An 18,411-nucleotide genomic window follows, 5' to 3' on the forward strand; every position below is an offset into this window, starting at 1 on the left:
TCTTACCTAGCTGTTTTTTTTATTCATTGACTCTAGTAGAGATCTCCATGAGATGAGGCCACTAAATTTCACAATGTGTATAATTTTTTTTATTACTTAAAGTATCTACCTACTCGTGGAATTTTTCATTGTGAAATACACACAATAAAAGTCTAATCAATTTCTACCATTGAACTATTAATATATCCCTACAAAACCTAAAATAAGTAAACCTATTCATTCCCTATGGCATCCCTCACCGTCATCAGATTAAAAGGATATTTAACATCATTTTGTTGATGGCCATCGTAGACCACCGCATTAAGTGGTCACGCAGTGTTGGTCATGGCGTCAGGTGGTGTTCCGCCCTTCGAAACACGGTTTATGAATAATCCATTATTACGAAATAGGTACATAATTATTTAAGCATCTAATCTAGAATCAAAAATACTTAGATAGTTTTAAAAATAACATTTTAAATTAGGATGACATACTAATTACTTTAAGTTATACTTTTGTTTTTATTTAACAAGACTGCAGTCTCACCTAGTGTCAAGAGATGATGTAGTCTAAAATGGTGGCGGGCTAAACTGTTAGGGCAACAGTAGTTATTATGAAACCTACACGGGTTACTGTATCTAGGAAATCGTGACGTATCGCTAAATAGCTCGAGGCTAGTCTTTGTTGGTAGGCTGGTGACTACTGGCTAGTCCCAGCAAGTGATCGAATCTCCTACCTTCTTTTGGGATTCGAACTCTTATATTTACACAGTATTTTTTATAAGTGTGATGAAATAACTGGGTTGGGCATCTCAGCCAGCAATTCTCAATTATGTGGCTTTTTTTCAGCAAAAGTATATTTGACCCGAACGCATTTCAAGATTTGTTTATTTTACTATTCGGTCGTCTATGTCGTAAAGTTCTTAATTGATTTATAATTGGTATTTTCTTACGAATCGTAGTAGATAGGTACAGACAAATTTATTGAACTTTGATTTTTAAATTAAAACAATCAATTCAATTTACCTATTAAAAAAATATAGATACATATTTAAAATTTCGCCTTTAAATAGGTATATCGATAAAAATAGCATTTTTTTTAAAATATCATATGATATTTAGCTTTTGGCTCTTAATGCAGCCTTCGTCCAAAGCAAACTAACCGCAATCTGTTGCGGTTCGCTATCACAACAACACATTCTAATCTAAGCGAATCTATTCGCGAAATATTGGATAAGGATAGGGATTGAACCTATACAAAATCTTGAAAATATATTAAATGCAATCTTAAGATTCACTCTGTGGGAAAATAAAAGATAATAGCACTATCTTTCGTTCCGCGCTAAAGTCTTGTCCAATGCGTAGGCGCCGCACAATAATAATTGTCAGTTGTTTGTATTGAAATGGGGATTTAGTTTATGATATTATTAATTGAAAGGTTTAGTTCCCACAGCTTCCGAGGGGTGAGTCCGGGTGACCTGTCACGGGCGGCTCGTTTATTTGTTATTGTTATGCGATGTGCGATCAGTTTCCGCGCGCACTCCCACGACAGGGAACAGATGCCGGCGCCCTCCCAACCACCGCTACTCACAATATTGTCTCACCAGTGACCCTTTTGGTACTATGGGAATCAAATCCACCCTTGGGAATTGCGAATTCACTAGCCGGTGCTACTTTAGGATGAATCCTACACCACACTGATCAACTGATTTTTGATTTAGCTAATAAATAGGGTTACCATACGACAAGAATATCATGTGCTTGTCAGGATTTTTTGCAAGAGTGGCTGCAGATTTGATGATGTTGGTTTAGCTGCTATAAATGTGTAAATGTAACTGAAAACTACGCCTAAGTACCATCCGTACTAATATTAGTTCGTTTAGGCGCAAACCAAGCAACTAATGAACTTAAATTTCGACATAAAGTTAATTCAAAAGACGGAGCTCATAGGCTACTTTTTATAACGAACGGTTCCCACGGAATTTTAAAAAACCGTAAAAAACTGAGTATTAATACTAAACGCCATTTATTTCAGTAGCTATTATTTAGTTGTAATCACTTTAGCTTCCATGGTGAAAAAGCCACTTATAATTCTATTTAGTAGGGTTCGTAAACGAATGGTCACTGTTGTGTTACATATTTTTATGTTTATAGACGAGCGCTTGACTGCAATCATACCTGATGGTAAGCGATGATGCAGCCTTACCATCAGGTGTGATTGTAAGGAGGAGGAGGAGGACAGGAGACTCTTGATTTGAAGGTACTCATATTGTAGGAACTGGGGAAAATGGAAGCTGGAAGAGCACTCCAAATCCTAGCGGTGCGGATTAGAAACGAAGATGCAAAGCGCTTCGTACGCGTCCGCGGTATATTGACCACGTAGGGATGCAGATCCTTACGGTGCCTCGCGGTTCGATGGTAAAAAGGCGAGGGGGAACTAGATCAAATAGTTCTTGAACTCTCCGAAATATATCCTATAGAATACCGAAAGGCAGGCAACCTTGCGATGATGTTCCAAACTCTTAAGTTTTTTATTGCCTAGATCACCGATGAGCCTTCTAGCACGGCGATCCACCGAATTCACGGCATCAAGCTGAGAGTTGGCAGAGCCATCCCATAAATGGGAACAGTACTCCATGCACGATATTCTAATTCTGATTATAATATCAATACGATGACAAAGAAATTTATTGTTCGTTGATTAATAGTGGCAGCATTGGTGAGGAGAGATGGATTTAGAATTAAACTCTCCAATGCAGTTCAAAACTCAAACTCAAACTGTTACTATCACATGTTAGTGATAATAGCCGGGAATGACGACGATTTAACAGTTTTTAAAACATATGTGCTCTAGTTAATGTAATAAATGAGAAATGTCCTTCGTTGGTTTGTATGCCAGAATAACACACGTTACGAGATAGCTCTAAAGCGCAATTCGGTTATAACTTCTTCCTATTTAAATAGCTGACCAGATTTTGATAGGGTCTGGTATTGATGTTGGAATCTTAGATATAAATCGAATGTAACTAATCAAAAAAACTATTAATATTATGAATCCGAGAGGAAGAATATGAGTTTAGATTATTAGATTATTAATTAGTCCTTGCTTTTATTTTATCTTATTCCACTACAAGTTGGTATTGGAGTGCAATCTCACCTGGTGGTAAGTGATGATGCGATCTCAGGTGGAAGTGGGCTCACTTGTGAGGGGTAGTACAGTCATATTAAACTCCTGATCTGTATCTAGATGACATCAATCGGAACGCTAAATTGCTTAGCGTCTTTAACTTTTGTTTTAGCTACAGGCAGGGGCGTGCACAGGAATTTAGACCAGGGAAGCATAAAGCAGATGCAAGCAAATGGCATAGAATGTCAAAATACTTCTCTGTTGCCAGTTATATGAAAATGTTAGGGTAGGCAGCGCTTTTGTGCATGTATGAAGTTCACGCCACTGGCTACAGCCATAGCCTCTAACCAGATTAAATGTTCCTGCTTACGTGATCACACACATTGCAGTTCTGGAATGGGTTCTAGGTGGGGCAATGGGGCTACAGTATATTCAAATAAACGCAGGCAAAGCCACAAGTAAAGCTAGTAAATTACAAAGTCTTCTCCAGGAATTAAATTGTAAAATGATTGTAAAACAAGAAACAGACACTTGACCCGTCAAAACATCGCATTATTCAACGCGAGCGAGATTAGCATAATATGCCTAGCGATCTTCGGCTGGAGACGCCATTGCATATGCAGCTCGTCCCGCACCACCTCTCACCACCCGCGCCACCCTGCCACCGACGGCGCGCGACCCGGGACGACAGCAGATGCTCCATTAATATTGTATCACGCATCACATTAGACACGGGTTGCTATACCGTCAAAACTTCATCCTCACATCTGTCTGCTGAAACATGGAAATTTGACAAATTGGAAAACATTTAAGAAAATATATACTGCCTATGCTGAGTTTATTAATATTTTGCTAGACATACGTCTGTTGCGGGTAATCTAGATTCTAGACTTGAGTGAATCAATATTATGTGCACCTGGTACAGTCATTGCTAAATTTCATAGAAGTTTGGTGAGTTTTCAATTTTTAAGTTTGTGAAAAAATAATTAAATCATACTGAGATGAGGTTTTTTTCGTATTTGAAATGCAAATGTTAGATGTTCGTAATTCAATAACGCCAGAACGGCTGAAAGGATCTGTATATAATTTGGCACCGAGGTAGATTATAGTCTGGGATAGCAGAAAAAATATATACTTGACACCACACCTCTCCCCGCGGGTCTAATGCGAGGTGAGTCAAGTAATATAATGGAGAACGGACTGCATCGTCCTCTGTGCTACTAATACCGTCTACTGCGATTACCCGTCAGCCCATTTTTCATTCCGGAACAATGTACGTTTCCCATGGGATACACTAGTTTTTGTTTTTTACCAAAATTACTACAGCGCAGTCGCGGGCATAGCGAGATCAGCTAGTCTATCAATATTGGAAAGATCGACAAGTGTGTAGATTTCATTTGCGTGATATCATACTTTTGTACGTACAGATGGCAACCATAGAAGGAGATAGTCAGGTGTCCAAAAATTAAACTGAACATAGTTTAGACTTTTGGGTAGTTTTTTCCAACCACCTTTTTTGCCCTGATTGTCTTATCAGGCACCTGTTTTTTTAATGATTTAATAGATAGTGTAGTTGTAGCCGCGTTTTACATTTTGCGTTGGTTTGTTCTTCTTTAAATATGTATTTGAAAAAATTACGTGATCTGTTTTTAAGTCGATTCGCGAAAGAAGGATAACGCAACCAACACACAAAGTTTTTCAATCCATATTTACATAATAATTGACATGATAATTAGATAGTTAAAACTGTGATTATATTTATAACTGCGTAATAAATTGGTAGGTATAAAAGCGCAGCGTACGGGGCTGTATATCTGTACGATCACGACAATTGATTACGTATGTATCACTGCTACCGCAAGTATTGTGAACATCTATCCTGAATTAAGCAAAATTCGTCGTTGAACTTTCATGCATCTCCTTCTGTATAATGTAACTATTTGAATGACCAGTATAAATCACGATAACAGTTTCGGTTATCGAATGTTAATATCTTCAATAACAAATGCTTTGTTTTTGCAACAAGCAACGGAGATTGATGTGCAACAATTACCGGATGCTCCTCGACCATAAATCCAGAATGTATTGCATTTGAAACTAGGTTTTTCTGATGTCTACTATGCTGATTTTTAAATGGAAATGAATGACACTTCGATGGAAGCAATATATCGTCCATTTTAGGGGATTCGCAGGGAAATGATAAAACCGCTTAACTTTCTAAGATCTCTCTGTCGACTCTTTACCAGGGTTGAGGGCTCTTTTATTGAAAAAATCAAAATGATCAAAACAATTTATTGAATATCTAATGAAATTTTCAAGTGATAGGTTGCATTCTGAGGACATACCTAGTCCGCCTACCTAGCCCTACCTACCTAGCCGTTTGCGTCCATGAGCATTGAGTATCCTCAATGCTCATGGACGCAAACGGCTCTGGGTGCCCGGAAAATAATCCTGGGACGACCATATCTTACCTTACATTTTTTTCCGCTACAAGTCAGCTCTTGAGATACCTTGTGGTAAGTGAAATTGCATTCTAAGATGGAGGCGAGTCAACCTATTAGGCATTAAACCTATATCCCTATACCTAGGTAGTCAGTTTCTACGTGATATCGTGCTGGAACGCGAAATTGCTTATGAGCACGTCATTGTCCAAAAGGTGGTAACTAGCCACGGCCAAAGCCTCCCAGACAAAACAAATCAAAATCTGAACTTCAATACGTGTACCTATCCAAAATTAATAGTGATTTAGCTTACCCATCTCCTCGTATAGTGGGAAGGCCTATTTGTTCTAAAAACTCCGACATACCTAATGTAGTCAGGCGAGACAAGGACACTTCTCTCTGTCAACGTGAAAAATGGATATTTTATCATAATACTGAGTTAAATAATAAAAAACGCTTACACGAGTAAGTAAGTACTTAAGTAAGCCGTGCGATCAGCTAAAGCTAAGCTGATGCTATAAGTTGCTTCGATAGGTATAATATTAGAAGTTAATCGATGTATCTAAGGGCCGCCGTACACGGACTGCTCGAGCAGTTAGCGGCTGAGTGAAATACACGGACCGCTCGAGCGGTCGGCGTCGACTGCTTGAGCTGTCGGTTGTTGACTGCTCGAGCTACGACTCAACTGCTCGAGCAGTTGATTTTCTACCACAGTCGAGTCATGGATTCTGACGAGGAAGCACTGCTTTTGCTGCTCCTGCTCAGGCGGAGACGACGGCGGCGACGTCAAAAGAGAAAATTTTGGGTTCATCCAATTTTGCAATTAAGAGAACAACGTGGACAATTCCATCATTTGTTTATGGAACTTAGAAGTGATGAAGAAAAATTTTTCAACTATTTTAGAATGTCAAAGTCTTCGTTTGATGAATTGTATAATATACTAAAGTCTCACATTAAACGGGAAGACACAATTATGAGGAGAAGTATCGAACCTGAAGAAAGACTAGCAGTAACATTGAGGTAAGAAAAATATATAGTAATTATTAAAATTTTTATTCATTAAAAATATTGGAAATTACATCATCGGACATTACAGAACATGATGAAAGGTCTTCAAATTGAGAATTTTGGTCATCAGCCATTGATGTAGAGGGGCCGGTTGCTGATCTAGAGGGACCAGGCACTGATGTAGAGGTAGAGGGGCCAGTATTATAACCCCATGGTCCACGATAATCATTAAACGATGAATATCCCCTGTCACCATAACTCGAAGGATATGTGTGATTTGTCATCCCTTTAAAGTATTTCACTACGTTAAGTATTTCGGTCTTAGCATCTAATTTATAATGCTCATTAATTTTTTTGAATTCGCCAACTAATGATAGTAAAAACAATTTATCTTCATCTTCATTATCAATGCGCGAATTCTGCGTTTTTTCATCTAAACGTTTGGATAATTTTTCAATTAAGACGTTCTCATCTGTGATTTTAGTAGTTAATTTTCTTTTGTTTCTTTCTCTGGGTATTTTATTTTGACCATTTTCGGTTTCTCCGGACGTAATTTCAGTGTGCTCACTCTCTTGTAAACTATTTGTTTTGTCGGGTCTATCTTCTATTATTGCCTTTAAAAAAGACATCTGCTGATAATATGCATATGGCCGAATGTTGAGGGCTGCTGAACCACTCTTTGGTTTAATTTTTTTAGCATATCTGGTGTATCCATCTCTTAATGTTTTCCATTTTTTCTGTATTAACATGGCTGTAACAACAAAAAAATATAAGTTAGTATAATTGATTGATTTATAAATATGTTTTACAGGTATTTGGCAACTGGATGTACATTTATGGATTTGCAATATAGTTTTAGAATAGCATCAACAACAATAGGTAAGATAGTGAGGGATGTTTGCAGAAATATATGGATACATATGAAGGATATGTGTATGGAACAACTAACTAAAGATAAATGGAAAGACATAATAAATGGTTTCAAAAAAAATGCTCAGTTTCCGAACTGCCTCGGTGCCGTTGATGGCAAACATATTAGAATAATACAACCCGCGCAAAGTGGATCGTCATATTATAACTATAAAAATTATTTTTCGATAATACTTCTAGCAGTATGTGATAGTAATCATATGTTCACTTTCGTGGATATAGGCTCATATGGAAGGCACGCTGACTCGACTATTTTCGAAGAGAGTTGTCTATATAAAATGTTACAAGAAAAAAAGTTAAATATACCTCCACCTTCTGCAATATCACAAAATGGACCGTTATTACCGAATGTGTTTATTGGGGATGAAGCGTTTAGCTTGCAGGAAAATTTAATGCGTCCATATGGTGGCAAGAATTTACCAGAGAAAAAAAAAATTTTTAACTATCGGTTATCACGTGCGAGGCGATATATTGAATGCACGTTTGGCATATTAGCTAATAAATGGCGGATCTTTCATAGACCACTCAACGTCAACGTTGATTTCGCAGTGGATATAGTAAAATCATCGTGTGTTCTTCACAACTACGTAAAACAACGAGATGGAAATAAATTTGAGGATACGTTTGAGGGTCTTCCTTATTCTATAATACATTCAACCCAGCAAGTTCGTCCAGGTGGACCTATGTTAACAACAATCCGTGAAGAATTTGCTAATTACTTTGTGAGCGAAGAAGGCAAACTAGATTGGCAATGGAATATGATATAAATCAAAAGGGCGCCGTCCGTATAACATAGCCTCTGTATTCTTTTAAATATTAAAAATATAATAAGAAGCAAAACAACTATTATATTGTTACCAGTCTGTTTTTTAATAATAAATAAAATAATAAATGTGTGTGTTAAATGACTGACTTTTTTACTTACCGATTTGATTTTTTTCTTCAACTGGTTTTTCATCAAAGTTCTCAATTACTTGGGCACAAATAATTGCCCATGCATTGTTCTTCTTTATTTTGTCGCTGTGTTCCTTAAGTTTATAGTTCCAAATAAGTTCTTGCGTTTTAATTGCGCTAATAAGGGCATCACTATCGCACACGCCCTCCATGTTCAAAAAACAGCCGGCAAATGAGAAAACAGACGCCGCGAGGCCGCAAAGGGCGGGGGGGAGAGGGAAGTCGGAGAGCTGTCGACTGCTCTAGCGCAGTCAACGGCTCGAGCAGTCGGTGTATGCCTCGCAACCGCTCGCGAGCGGTCGACGGCACGATGGAATTTCATCATGCAGTTGACGGCTTGAAGCGGTCGCGACTGCTCGAGCAGTCGTGTGTACGGCAGCGAATGAATGACTATAGTTCACTGCGCGGTCGCGGCTTTAAGCAGTCGGTCTCAACTGCTTGAAGCAGTCCGTGTACGGCGGCCCTAAGGTTACATAAAATTCATAATTCGTTTAAAGGAAATTGCATACAATTCTACAGTAAACTACCCATTGACATCTTGGAGATGTCTCTTAAAAAGTTTAAAGTTTGTATTAGACGTAAGCTTATAGAAAAGTCCTATTATAGTATAAAGGACTACGTAATTGATAAAAAAAAGCTTGTGTATGAATGACACATGCTCGAACCAGGTTGCTCTTCTAATAATTTTGAATGACAATGTGAGATGGTGATAACAAAAAAAACAACCGGCTAAGTTGGTTGTGGGCTTCTTCTTAGACCAGGACGCGTTTAGAACCCTCGTAGCTTTAGTTTTAAGTTTACGAATATAGTTATCGCCATCATCTCACTATGGTGTAATTCTCATGTAATGTACGCATCAAATGTGCCACCTATGGGCCTACTTGAATAAAGATATTTTTGACTTTGACTGACTTTGAACGCGTCTTCAACAAATGCATTCTAGCAAGTTTAAAATAAGCATATTTTTTTGTTTATTTCACAACAAGTTATCCTTTAAATGCAATCTGAATTGTTAGTAAGTACAGCCTGTTAGTAATTCGGTGGTATCTAGGATGGTAGGCTAGTCCGCTAGACCGTTAGGAGCATGGCTGGTGCCTATATACATCAGTTTCCATCAGTTGGCATCGTACCGGAAAGTTTAATTCCTTAGTGGCATTTATTTCTCGGTAGGGATAAATAAATATAAATAAATATACTACGCCAATACACACATCGCCATCTAGCCCCAAAGTAAGCGTAGCTAGTGTTATGAATAATATACATAAATACTTAGAATATACAATATATGAACACCCAGACACTGAAAAACATTCATGCTCATAACATAAATATTTTCCAGTAGTGGGAATCGAACCCACGGCCTGCCCACTCAGAGATCAGGGTCGCTGCAACCTGCGCCAATTGGCCGTCGAAAAGGGATAACTAGCCAACGCCAAAGCCTCTCACAAGACCAGGCAAGAGAAAATTCAGAAATTATAATGTGGACATTAAGGTAAGGTATAGATACACATATGTTAGTGATTTTAAACGTGCGATGTAATATCCGATCCAAAAGTTTTCGTTTTCGTTTATTTTGACAGTACCTAAAGGTACAATAAAAAGGAGTGACGGATTTAGTAAAAGTAATATTTTAATTATTTTTTATAAACAATGCACTGCTGGCACCTCGCAACAGGACGGCTTTCCAATAATCACCATTCTGAGCAGACGGATTGGTGATCGCAGTAGTTGGTCGCATAGCACAGGAACGCTGCTGCCCGTATCCATTATATTCCCTTAGTCGCCTCGTACCTATTACACCTGTGGGAAGAGGAGGGATGTTGACCACTCTAAATAAATAAATAATTAAAACTTACATTTTTAATATAATACTGGCAGCCCCCGGGAAGCGAACCTAGGGTGTAGTGATCTTAAACAAATACGCAAACCAACTGGACCAACGAGGCAGCTAAAGAGCTTTGTATTCTTTTTTCATTAAGGGTTATCCTACGGATCGGGCACTTATCATACGCTTTCATCTCCTTGATAAGCAGTGCAGGACTGATATGACGATGGTAAAATCGATTACGCCTCCGCTTTAAAGCTATGAATATATTAACTGATCCGCATGATTGACTCATTGTTAAGATTTTGGTGTCATGAGATGAACGCTCGTATTTGTACCGGAAAGAAAGTAACCTATTGTATCAACATACGAATGAGGAGTTCGCACCCACAATTACCTGCATAATATAGTTACCTACCTACTGTATACTTATGATTACTAGTTGTTTTTCAACGCGATTTCACTCGCTTTTACGTAGTGTTATTTTTGCAATCCGAATAAATATGCATTACTCATAGACCCCCTGCCTATGCGATAATAAAACATATTACCTACAAGAAGTAGGTACATACCTATTCCGTAATATATTTTTGTATTATCCCCTTATGCGACCAAAGAACATGCAGTAAAGGGCAAGGTTTATCTTGTCTATCTTGGTCGTCCTCCTTGGTTCCTTACCTAATAGTTTTTAAAACCCACCATCCACTTTTGAGCAGCGTGGTTGGTCTATGCCCTGAAACCCTTTCGCGGTTGTGGTAGGCCTGTGGCGAACCGAAATGGGACGTTAATAAGCTAATGATGATACCTAAGGTAAGGAGCCCTCGAGTGCTAGTCTAACTTAAACTTGACACAATATTAATGCTTTGAAGTAGTTTCTTACTGAACTACAAACCTGCGATTGGTCTCAACAACCCGTAACTCTATCTGGATTGTCCCGTACCGACCATAAGAAAATCATTTGGAATAAGGTAAAAAATGTGTACGCGGAAATATGTAAGGTCGGAGACCGCGGATGCTTATGTCAAGTGTCACGGGCAGGAACAGCCGAGACGCGTCGAGTTCAAGAGGCACGACCGGCTACCAGCCATTGTCCGCTGTCGCACGACGAGACGAATCATATCGCAGGCTCCATGACCCACATCAACGCGGTCACGAAACTATTTTAAACCTTCTTTCTCTCTATAACACTATAAAAAACACATCCAAAAACTACGCAGCCCGATATTTCCCACGAAAAGACGAGTTGAACCTGTAGTCTTTCTTAGGCTATTTTTTATAAGGATTCCGAAGTCAGAAAAAAACCCTTATATTTTCAGAAACTTATTTAGTTGGTTCTATATACCTTCTGTAGTTATGCATGAGTAAAATAAAATCTTCAATAACTTTTTTAGAACACACACTTACGTGTTTCTAAGGAGTTTACGCTTAAATACACGTAGGTACCTACCCACAGTTAAAATATTTTGCCAATAGATGAGTGCATGTACCTAGATTCATTTAAGTAAGTAAGCATTCCTGCAAGTTCTATTCCATCGATTCCGCTGTTGTTTGCACCAGTTAGCTTTGACGTGGGCGGCGCTTGACGGTACTATATGGAACCACGATAATCACGAACACACATAAGTTACGTGAATAAGCAGCCTAAAATTAAAGATTTATGAACATAGATAGACCATACTACTCCCTCTTAAGTTCTTAACTAGGTAAATACCTAATCTATTTTTAACAGCTCAACCAACGACCACAGCTGGACAGGTGTTTTGTAGGTAATTTCAAAACCCACGGTCCTAGGCTGCTTGTTTCCAGCGGCTCCCAGCGACTTTTTTAAAGTAGTCTGTCCGCCTCTTTGCCATTCCAGCAGCTTGGGACCCCAACACCTTGGTGTACCAACTACTCTATAGATTTTATAAATGTAGCGTCGCGCTTCTTAATTTCACGTTGCCCCGTTTACACACAGTATCTGCTAAAATGGCATTTGGTATATCAGGAAGATAAAGCCTTAAAACTAGTTCCAAGTTTCCTATACGGAAGCTTAAATAGATAATCTTGCTAGTTTTTTACAATCGATAATAAGTAACCCAAAAAAAAACACATACAGCGGTTATAAAAAGTTTAATGTTTGCTTTCAAATCAAAAATAACGTGCCATTAATAAATCTAAATTTAAAACAATGTTATATATTAAATACAAATACAACCAAGCCCATACCGTAAATTGGGTAACACAATATTTCGCCGTTACAAATGTTAGTTCTTATCATAGATTTTTCTTAATTAATTCGTAAATAAATATTTGTAGGTAGACTGAGCTATTATTCTTACTTTCAATCGTCAAAATTTTAAAGCAGATCACTACAGCAAGTGATCTGCTTTAAAATTTTGACAATTGTGTTATAAGTGCAAATTTCCAGCAATTGTATTGAATAGATTATACCCCGAAAAAATAGATAGACCTCTGTTTACATGTAATAAACGATACATGCATTTCCTACAATTCTGGTCAATGTTAATCTGTATATGAAACCAGTTTATGGACACTGGATTTTTTTATATTCTTAACTCTTAGAATTACTTAATTTACTTTATTAACAAAAAAATACTTAAAATTTTATTACTAGAATCAGTTCAGAAGTTCAAGTTAGTTCGACGGTAAAGCAAACGAATCGTGGATTTGTTTATTTCCATTCAATTTTATTATAAGCTGAAAAAATAAATAATCTATACTTTACAATATCATATTAAACGTTATCTTTTACGCACTTACGTACGAGGTATATTTCCATCACCAAAAACAAGTAAGTATAGCCTATTTTTTCTCAAGTAAAAAAGCAAATCATTTCGTTACTTTTTAGTATAATTTATGATTTAAAAAATATATGACTTGCTAATGTATTTAACAGTCTATGTATGTAAGTATTTGTTCCACTTGTAGGCCCTAATTTGCCCACTTTATTAATTTGGGTGTCGTCTTCCCAAATGATTCTGACCCAAATGTTCGCAGTTATGTGATAAATTCAATTTGAGCAATATCCTAGAGTCAGTCCAAAAGTGTAGATTCATAAAATATGCATTAAACAAAAAAATATTGTTGATGCCAAAAGTGATATTAACTAGTGGTACAACTCTATTACTTGGTGGTATCGTTTAACTTTGAAATATCCACAGTACCACCAGAGAAACGGCCGCAAGAACGGAAAACTGAAATACTTACACATTTTTCTCGCCTCGCTAACCGATTTTAATAAAGATCGTTAGCTACATTTTGGTGTCATAAGTATCATGGGCTATATGACGTCGCTTAAATGAAATATGGAGGAAATAACATGATTTGACAATAACAGACTCTTTTATGTTAAATTTCTCCACTGTCATACTTTAGTTTTCGAATCTTTATTTTATATTCCTCTTTTATATCTGACACCCAAGTTTTTTTATTAATATAAAACATGTTGTACACTAAAAAGTAATGAAAGGTTATTTACATTTTTGAAAAATCAGAAAAAAAAGATGTAAGGGTACACGTTAAAATTACCATTTTTTATTCTAGAAGTATAGCTCTATATAATCAGTAAGTAGTATTAACAATAAAAATCTTTTACAGCTATATTAAAACAATATACATATTTATCTAATGGAACATCGAAATTAATACTTATTCCGATTTATTTTTTACAGTAAATAAAATTTGGTTGGTTTGGTAAATCAAGTAGAGTGCACTCACAAATACAGCATTGGCTCTGAAATAAAAAAAAAAACAATTAAAAACAATATTAATTAAGGTTCATACAAAAAGGAACATAATGTACCTATTTTTAAAACAATTAGATTAATACATTAATAAATAAAATAAATAATTAAATTTAATTAATTAAAAAATTAACAATTAGATTAATAGATTTAATCTTTATATATATATTTCTTGTGTGCGTGTGTATGTCACTGAACTCCTCCTAAACGGCTGGACCGATTTGAATGATTTTTTTAGTATGCGTTTGGGTCGCACCCTGGATGGTTTAGATTCACAAATCAGCCCGACAGATGGCGCTGGGGTCCGCTAGTATATTAATAAAATCATCACGATAGCCTATAGGTTATATGATTTTATTATATATATACGATATATCGCATAATAATAAGATCCAGTGTGCAGTGTGTTCACGTATTTATAAAACGTATGAATCCAATAGGCTACTGTCCCTTTAGTGTAAGTTATTATGTTACCAGAGAGATTTACGCTAATATGGATATGATATGTTATTGTAAATATGTCATTTTATATGAAGGACTCAGGTAGGACGAAACATCAAAACTTGACAACTCCATAGAGTCACAGATTCACCAGAACCAAAACTAAGTTGGTTGTGGACTTGACATGACAAGTAAGTCTATTGTGGATCCATCCTTATAGTATAGCCGTCGGTCGATTCTATTGCATTAATTTTACTTCCTTCCCAATCAATGTCATAAATTAGAACTGGCCCTAATATTCTATTACACCAAAGTTCGTCAAGATCCGTAAGTCAGTATAATTTTTTATAATAGAATTGCGCTATAGATCGGTATATTTTTTCAATGTAAAAAGTAGCGTATGCGACTTGCCCTGCCAGAAAAAAATCATGTCAATAGCATGCACCGTTGCCGAGTGAAAAAAGGACAAACTAAAAATTTCAAATTAATAATATTGTTTTGTTTTTTTTTCTTATAAATCTTTAAGTGTTTTTTGTTTTTGTAAGCATTGTTAAGAATTAAAAAAAATTAATAAATGATAGAAGAATAAAAATTGTTATAAAAGCAAACGCTATATTGTTATTACTGCCGACTGGCGCAGTGGGCATCGAACCTGCTTTCTGAGCCCAAGCCTGTGGGTTCGATTCCTACAACTGGAAAATGTTTGAATGTAGAAAATGAATGTTTTTCAGTGTCTGGGTGTTTATCTGTATATTATATTTATTTATGTATATAATTCATAAAAATCTTGATCAGTTATCTTAGTACCCATAACACAAGCTACGCTTACTTTGGGGCTAGATAGATAGCGTTGTGTGTATTTTCGTGGTATATATTTATTTATTTCTAATATTTATTAGGAATTAATAGTCTGCGCTTAGTTAGCTTTTTTAATAACACACTGCTAGCCAGAGGTCGGTTCTCTGAAGCAAGAGAACTCTTCTCTCAAGCTCACACCCACCGTATTCTCTCAATGTTAGCGGATGTCAATACAAATTTCTGATTTCCAATTTCCTGATGCACAACTACGAAAATCTTTACAAATAATTTTGTCACAGAACTGCTTAACTAATGATGTTAAATTTTTTTTTATGTGTATTTATATCACAAGCCAATATCAATATTTCAAATCGTATTGCAATTAACGTTAAAGTCAACTTGAGATTAATACAGATGTTACATTTATTTCTTTAAATTACTGTTTCATCATTATCGGCACGAGTCTCCTCTCAGTATGAGTAGGGTTTAGGCCGTAGTCCATGCTTGCCAATTGCTGATTGCGAGTGCTGTTTCAATAAAAAACAAATGCTACTTACTGCCCCTCTTTGAAGTACTCCTTAAGTGTGTTAGAAAACCTTTTTGAATATTTGACAAATTCTCTTTTCCTTTGCTCCAGAGCTTGCTTTCCAGTGCCAGGAGTGTAGGTTGACACTTCATTGACTGCATCCAATAATTTTTTTATAGCTGATGCTATTTCCCTGTAGACATAGTTACATTGTATAAATACTAATAACACTTTAGTACTTACTTTTAAGAAAACGCAAACCACAATGATACCTTAACAGTAGCAGTGTGCTTTAAGGTTTCATAAATCGGGGATTATATTATACTTTTTCCACTTACTTGATAGTCTCCAGGAATGTCTTTCTGTCAGTAATTTCATCAGGAATTCTGCTTAGAATTTTTTTCAATGCAGATGATTTCTTATTTAATTCTTGAAAAGCTTCTTCAGATCTGTTCAATCTTAGATCCACACCTGTTTATATACATATTAAACTTTTTATGATATAATTAAAGGGCTATTTGTTAAAAGTAACATTTGTAAACTATTGCAGGAAAGAAAGAATTATGCAAAGGGTGAAAAAACACTGTAACTATTAAGTTACTTATACTGTAAAGTTTTTTTTTAATATTTTCTCAATTCGAATAGATTCAATTAATCTCCCACAGCATTGGTTTATTAGGTTATAACTAGTTAATTGAATCTCTCACCAGCGCAAACCAGGGACAATTATTCAGAAATTATAACTGTCCAAATTAAATAAAACATGTCCTCACCACTGTGCAGGAATAAAATAATATATTTATGGGCTACATTTGCAGTAATAGAATAAAATTACAATTTAATTTTTAACAAGTTAATTAAGCTATCTTGATTATGTATTTAGAACCATAAGTCAGGCTTAAGTATAATTTTAACTATTTTATTTCCCCTACTGAACAACAAAGCACATCATATATGTTAGGGTTTAAAGCACAAACCCATGTATCAATTTTAAAGTATAATAATTACATTCTGCCTCAGTCAGTGTTCCTTGAAGTCGGAGCAGACTTTCATTCATGTTAACAGGAATTTCGGCTCTTCTCATGATGCCAGCCACTAAATCATAATTTAGTCCTGGCACAGCAGCTTCAGCTTTGGTAAGGGCAGCCCGTAAAGTTTGCGAAGCTCCCAAATCATATTTTTCTAACTGAAAATATTACATTTGTATATGTTTAGTAAAATAACCCTTTATAACTCACTGGACAATTGTTCAAGTAAGAAACAATAATGTCTCCAAAGTTAATCACAATTAATCTAGGACAAATGCTTTCTCTATTATATATATATTCAAAATCTACAATCAATCAATCTAAAATCAAAATGGGGTCTATTAACAACTTCAACAGCATTGAGATAAATTAGAATAACTAAATTGTCAGGAAACAGCCACCTATGCAGTGGTAGCCTGTTCATGAGAATATAGTTAGTTTAATTTCTAATGAAACATTCTTAGCAATTAGCCAAATTACAAAATTATTTTATGCCACAAGTGTTATAGTGATGCATTATAAAACCTCACATGTAGATAGTTGGTAACAAGAACAGCGATAATTGCAATAAGTAGGTACTATTTGTTTTAATTGAATATAAGGCTCATTTACCTGAGATAGTACAGGACGTATAAGAACAGGCAAAACCAAAGATGTGACAGGCAATTCATCACCCATTGTCATTCTGACTAATTAATGTTACAACGAAATAACACAAATAATCAACGACGAAGCGAAAGAGAAATAGATTCACGAATTAAAATAAACTTTTACGTTCCCCACATAGGTTCCCAAGGAAATCTATATAGGTATATAATTATTACAAAACCAAAAATGTAACACTACTATAGGAGCCTTGGATAAATTTTGACAACTTTATCCAGTCTCCAGATGATTTTGACACTATCAGTAATTACCACAGATTAGAAACAAGTTACTACGCAACAGATGTCATGTGAATAATGACGAATGTAGACAATGAGGAAAATACATAGGTAAATCAAAAGAAGAAGAAAAAGTAGACAATGTACAATACCTAGCATCCAAGGAATATATAAACTAAACGATAATACGTCTAACCACTAGCCCCTATTAGAATAATAGAGGTCAGTGCGTCTAACGTAGAATTTTCTCAAAGAAATTTGTCAGACAAAAAATAGGTAACTAACTTACGTACATTTTTTTTTCCTTTATTCTTTCCGATAGGAAAAGGAAACGGTGTATATACCGGTCAACGAATACAATTCTAAATTTCAAATAGCCATTACTAGCTGCAGCATACTAAGGCATCTCTTTTGTCACATATTTTTATAATTATTAACAAATGTGTAACAATATCTCATGATTTATCTTTTTTTATGTAGTGCTTGTATATTTATTGAACACTTTTTAATTTACAGACAAACTAGTACTTTGTAAGTGCTTTTCGAGTCTTTGACTGGCTCGGATCCTCTTCCTCTTTTTTTCATTTGAATGGCTTTTTTTGAACCCTGACGTCCATAGGTTCCTCGAGCTATGTAGCCCGCCCATTTCCATTTCAGCTTTGCGACTTTAATTGATGTAAGTTTTGTAGAGCTTAGAGCTACGAGACAATAAATTGGTATGTAGC

At 35.9% G+C, this 18,411-nt stretch overlaps 3 protein-coding genes across 3 annotated transcripts; 1 reads left to right on the forward strand and 2 right to left on the reverse strand.

Annotated features, from left to right (window-relative positions):
* Positions 1 to 6,115: 6,115 nt before the first annotated feature.
* On the forward strand, positions 6,116 to 8,411 carry LOC120637196 (protein ALP1-like). The gene is made up of 2 exons (XM_039908897.1): positions 6,116 to 6,566; positions 7,366 to 8,411. The coding sequence occupies exons 1-2, from the start codon at positions 6,268 to 6,270 to the stop codon at positions 8,249 to 8,251; spliced, it is 1,185 nt and encodes a 394-aa protein (XP_039764831.1). The 5' UTR covers positions 6,116 to 6,267; the 3' UTR covers positions 8,252 to 8,411.
* On the reverse strand, positions 6,581 to 8,604 carry LOC120637197. Its single transcript, XM_039908898.1, has 2 exons — positions 8,410 to 8,604; positions 6,581 to 7,305 (listed from the first exon to the last, which is right to left on the reverse strand). The coding sequence occupies exons 1-2, from the start codon at positions 8,588 to 8,590 to the stop codon at positions 6,599 to 6,601; spliced, it is 888 nt and encodes a 295-aa protein (XP_039764832.1). The 5' UTR covers positions 8,591 to 8,604; the 3' UTR covers positions 6,581 to 6,598.
* Positions 8,605 to 12,366: 3,762 nt separating this feature from the next.
* LOC120637285 (programmed cell death protein 10) lies at positions 12,367 to 17,691 on the reverse strand. Its single transcript, XM_039909047.1, has 5 exons — positions 17,415 to 17,691; positions 16,783 to 16,960; positions 16,113 to 16,245; positions 15,806 to 15,967; positions 12,367 to 13,999 (listed from the first exon to the last, which is right to left on the reverse strand). The coding sequence occupies exons 1-5, from the start codon at positions 17,484 to 17,486 to the stop codon at positions 13,915 to 13,917; spliced, it is 630 nt and encodes a 209-aa protein (XP_039764981.1). The 5' UTR covers positions 17,487 to 17,691; the 3' UTR covers positions 12,367 to 13,914.
* Between the last annotated feature and the right edge of the window lie 720 nt (positions 17,692 to 18,411).

The sequence above is a fragment of the Pararge aegeria genome, chromosome 3 (assembly GCF_905163445.1).
Source record: "Pararge aegeria chromosome 3, ilParAegt1.1, whole genome shotgun sequence".
Lineage (NCBI taxonomy): Eukaryota > Metazoa > Arthropoda > Insecta > Lepidoptera > Nymphalidae > Pararge > Pararge aegeria.

What these genes read in the sequence shown, in the direction of transcription:
- LOC120637196 (XM_039908897.1), top strand. Translation starts at nt 6,268, where the DNA reads ATGGATTCTGACGAGGAAGCACTGCTTTTGCTGCTCCTGCTCAGGCGG. An exon ending in AGACTAGCAGTAACATTGAG is followed by an intron (nt 6,567 to 7,365) that starts GTAAGAAAAATA and finishes TATGTTTTACAG; the next exon opens with GTATTTGGCAACTGGATGTA.
- LOC120637285 (XM_039909047.1), bottom strand. Translation starts at nt 17,486, where the DNA reads ATGACAATGGGTGATGAATTGCCTGTCACATCTTTGGTTTTGCCTGTT. An exon ending in AACACTGACTGAGGCAGAAT is followed by an intron (nt 16,246 to 16,782) that starts GTAATTATTATA and finishes GTATATAAACAG; the next exon opens with GTGTGGATCTAAGATTGAAC. An exon ending in GAGTACTTCAAAGAGGGGCA is followed by an intron (nt 14,000 to 15,805) that starts GTAAGTAGCATT and finishes TTTTTATTTCAG; the next exon opens with AGCCAATGCTGTATTTGTGA.
- LOC120637197 (XM_039908898.1), bottom strand. Translation starts at nt 8,590, where the DNA reads ATGGAGGGCGTGTGCGATAGTGATGCCCTTATTAGCGCAATTAAAACG. An exon ending in TGAAGAAAAAAATCAAATCG is followed by an intron (nt 7,306 to 8,409) that starts GTAAGTAAAAAA and finishes TTGTTGTTACAG; the next exon opens with CCATGTTAATACAGAAAAAA.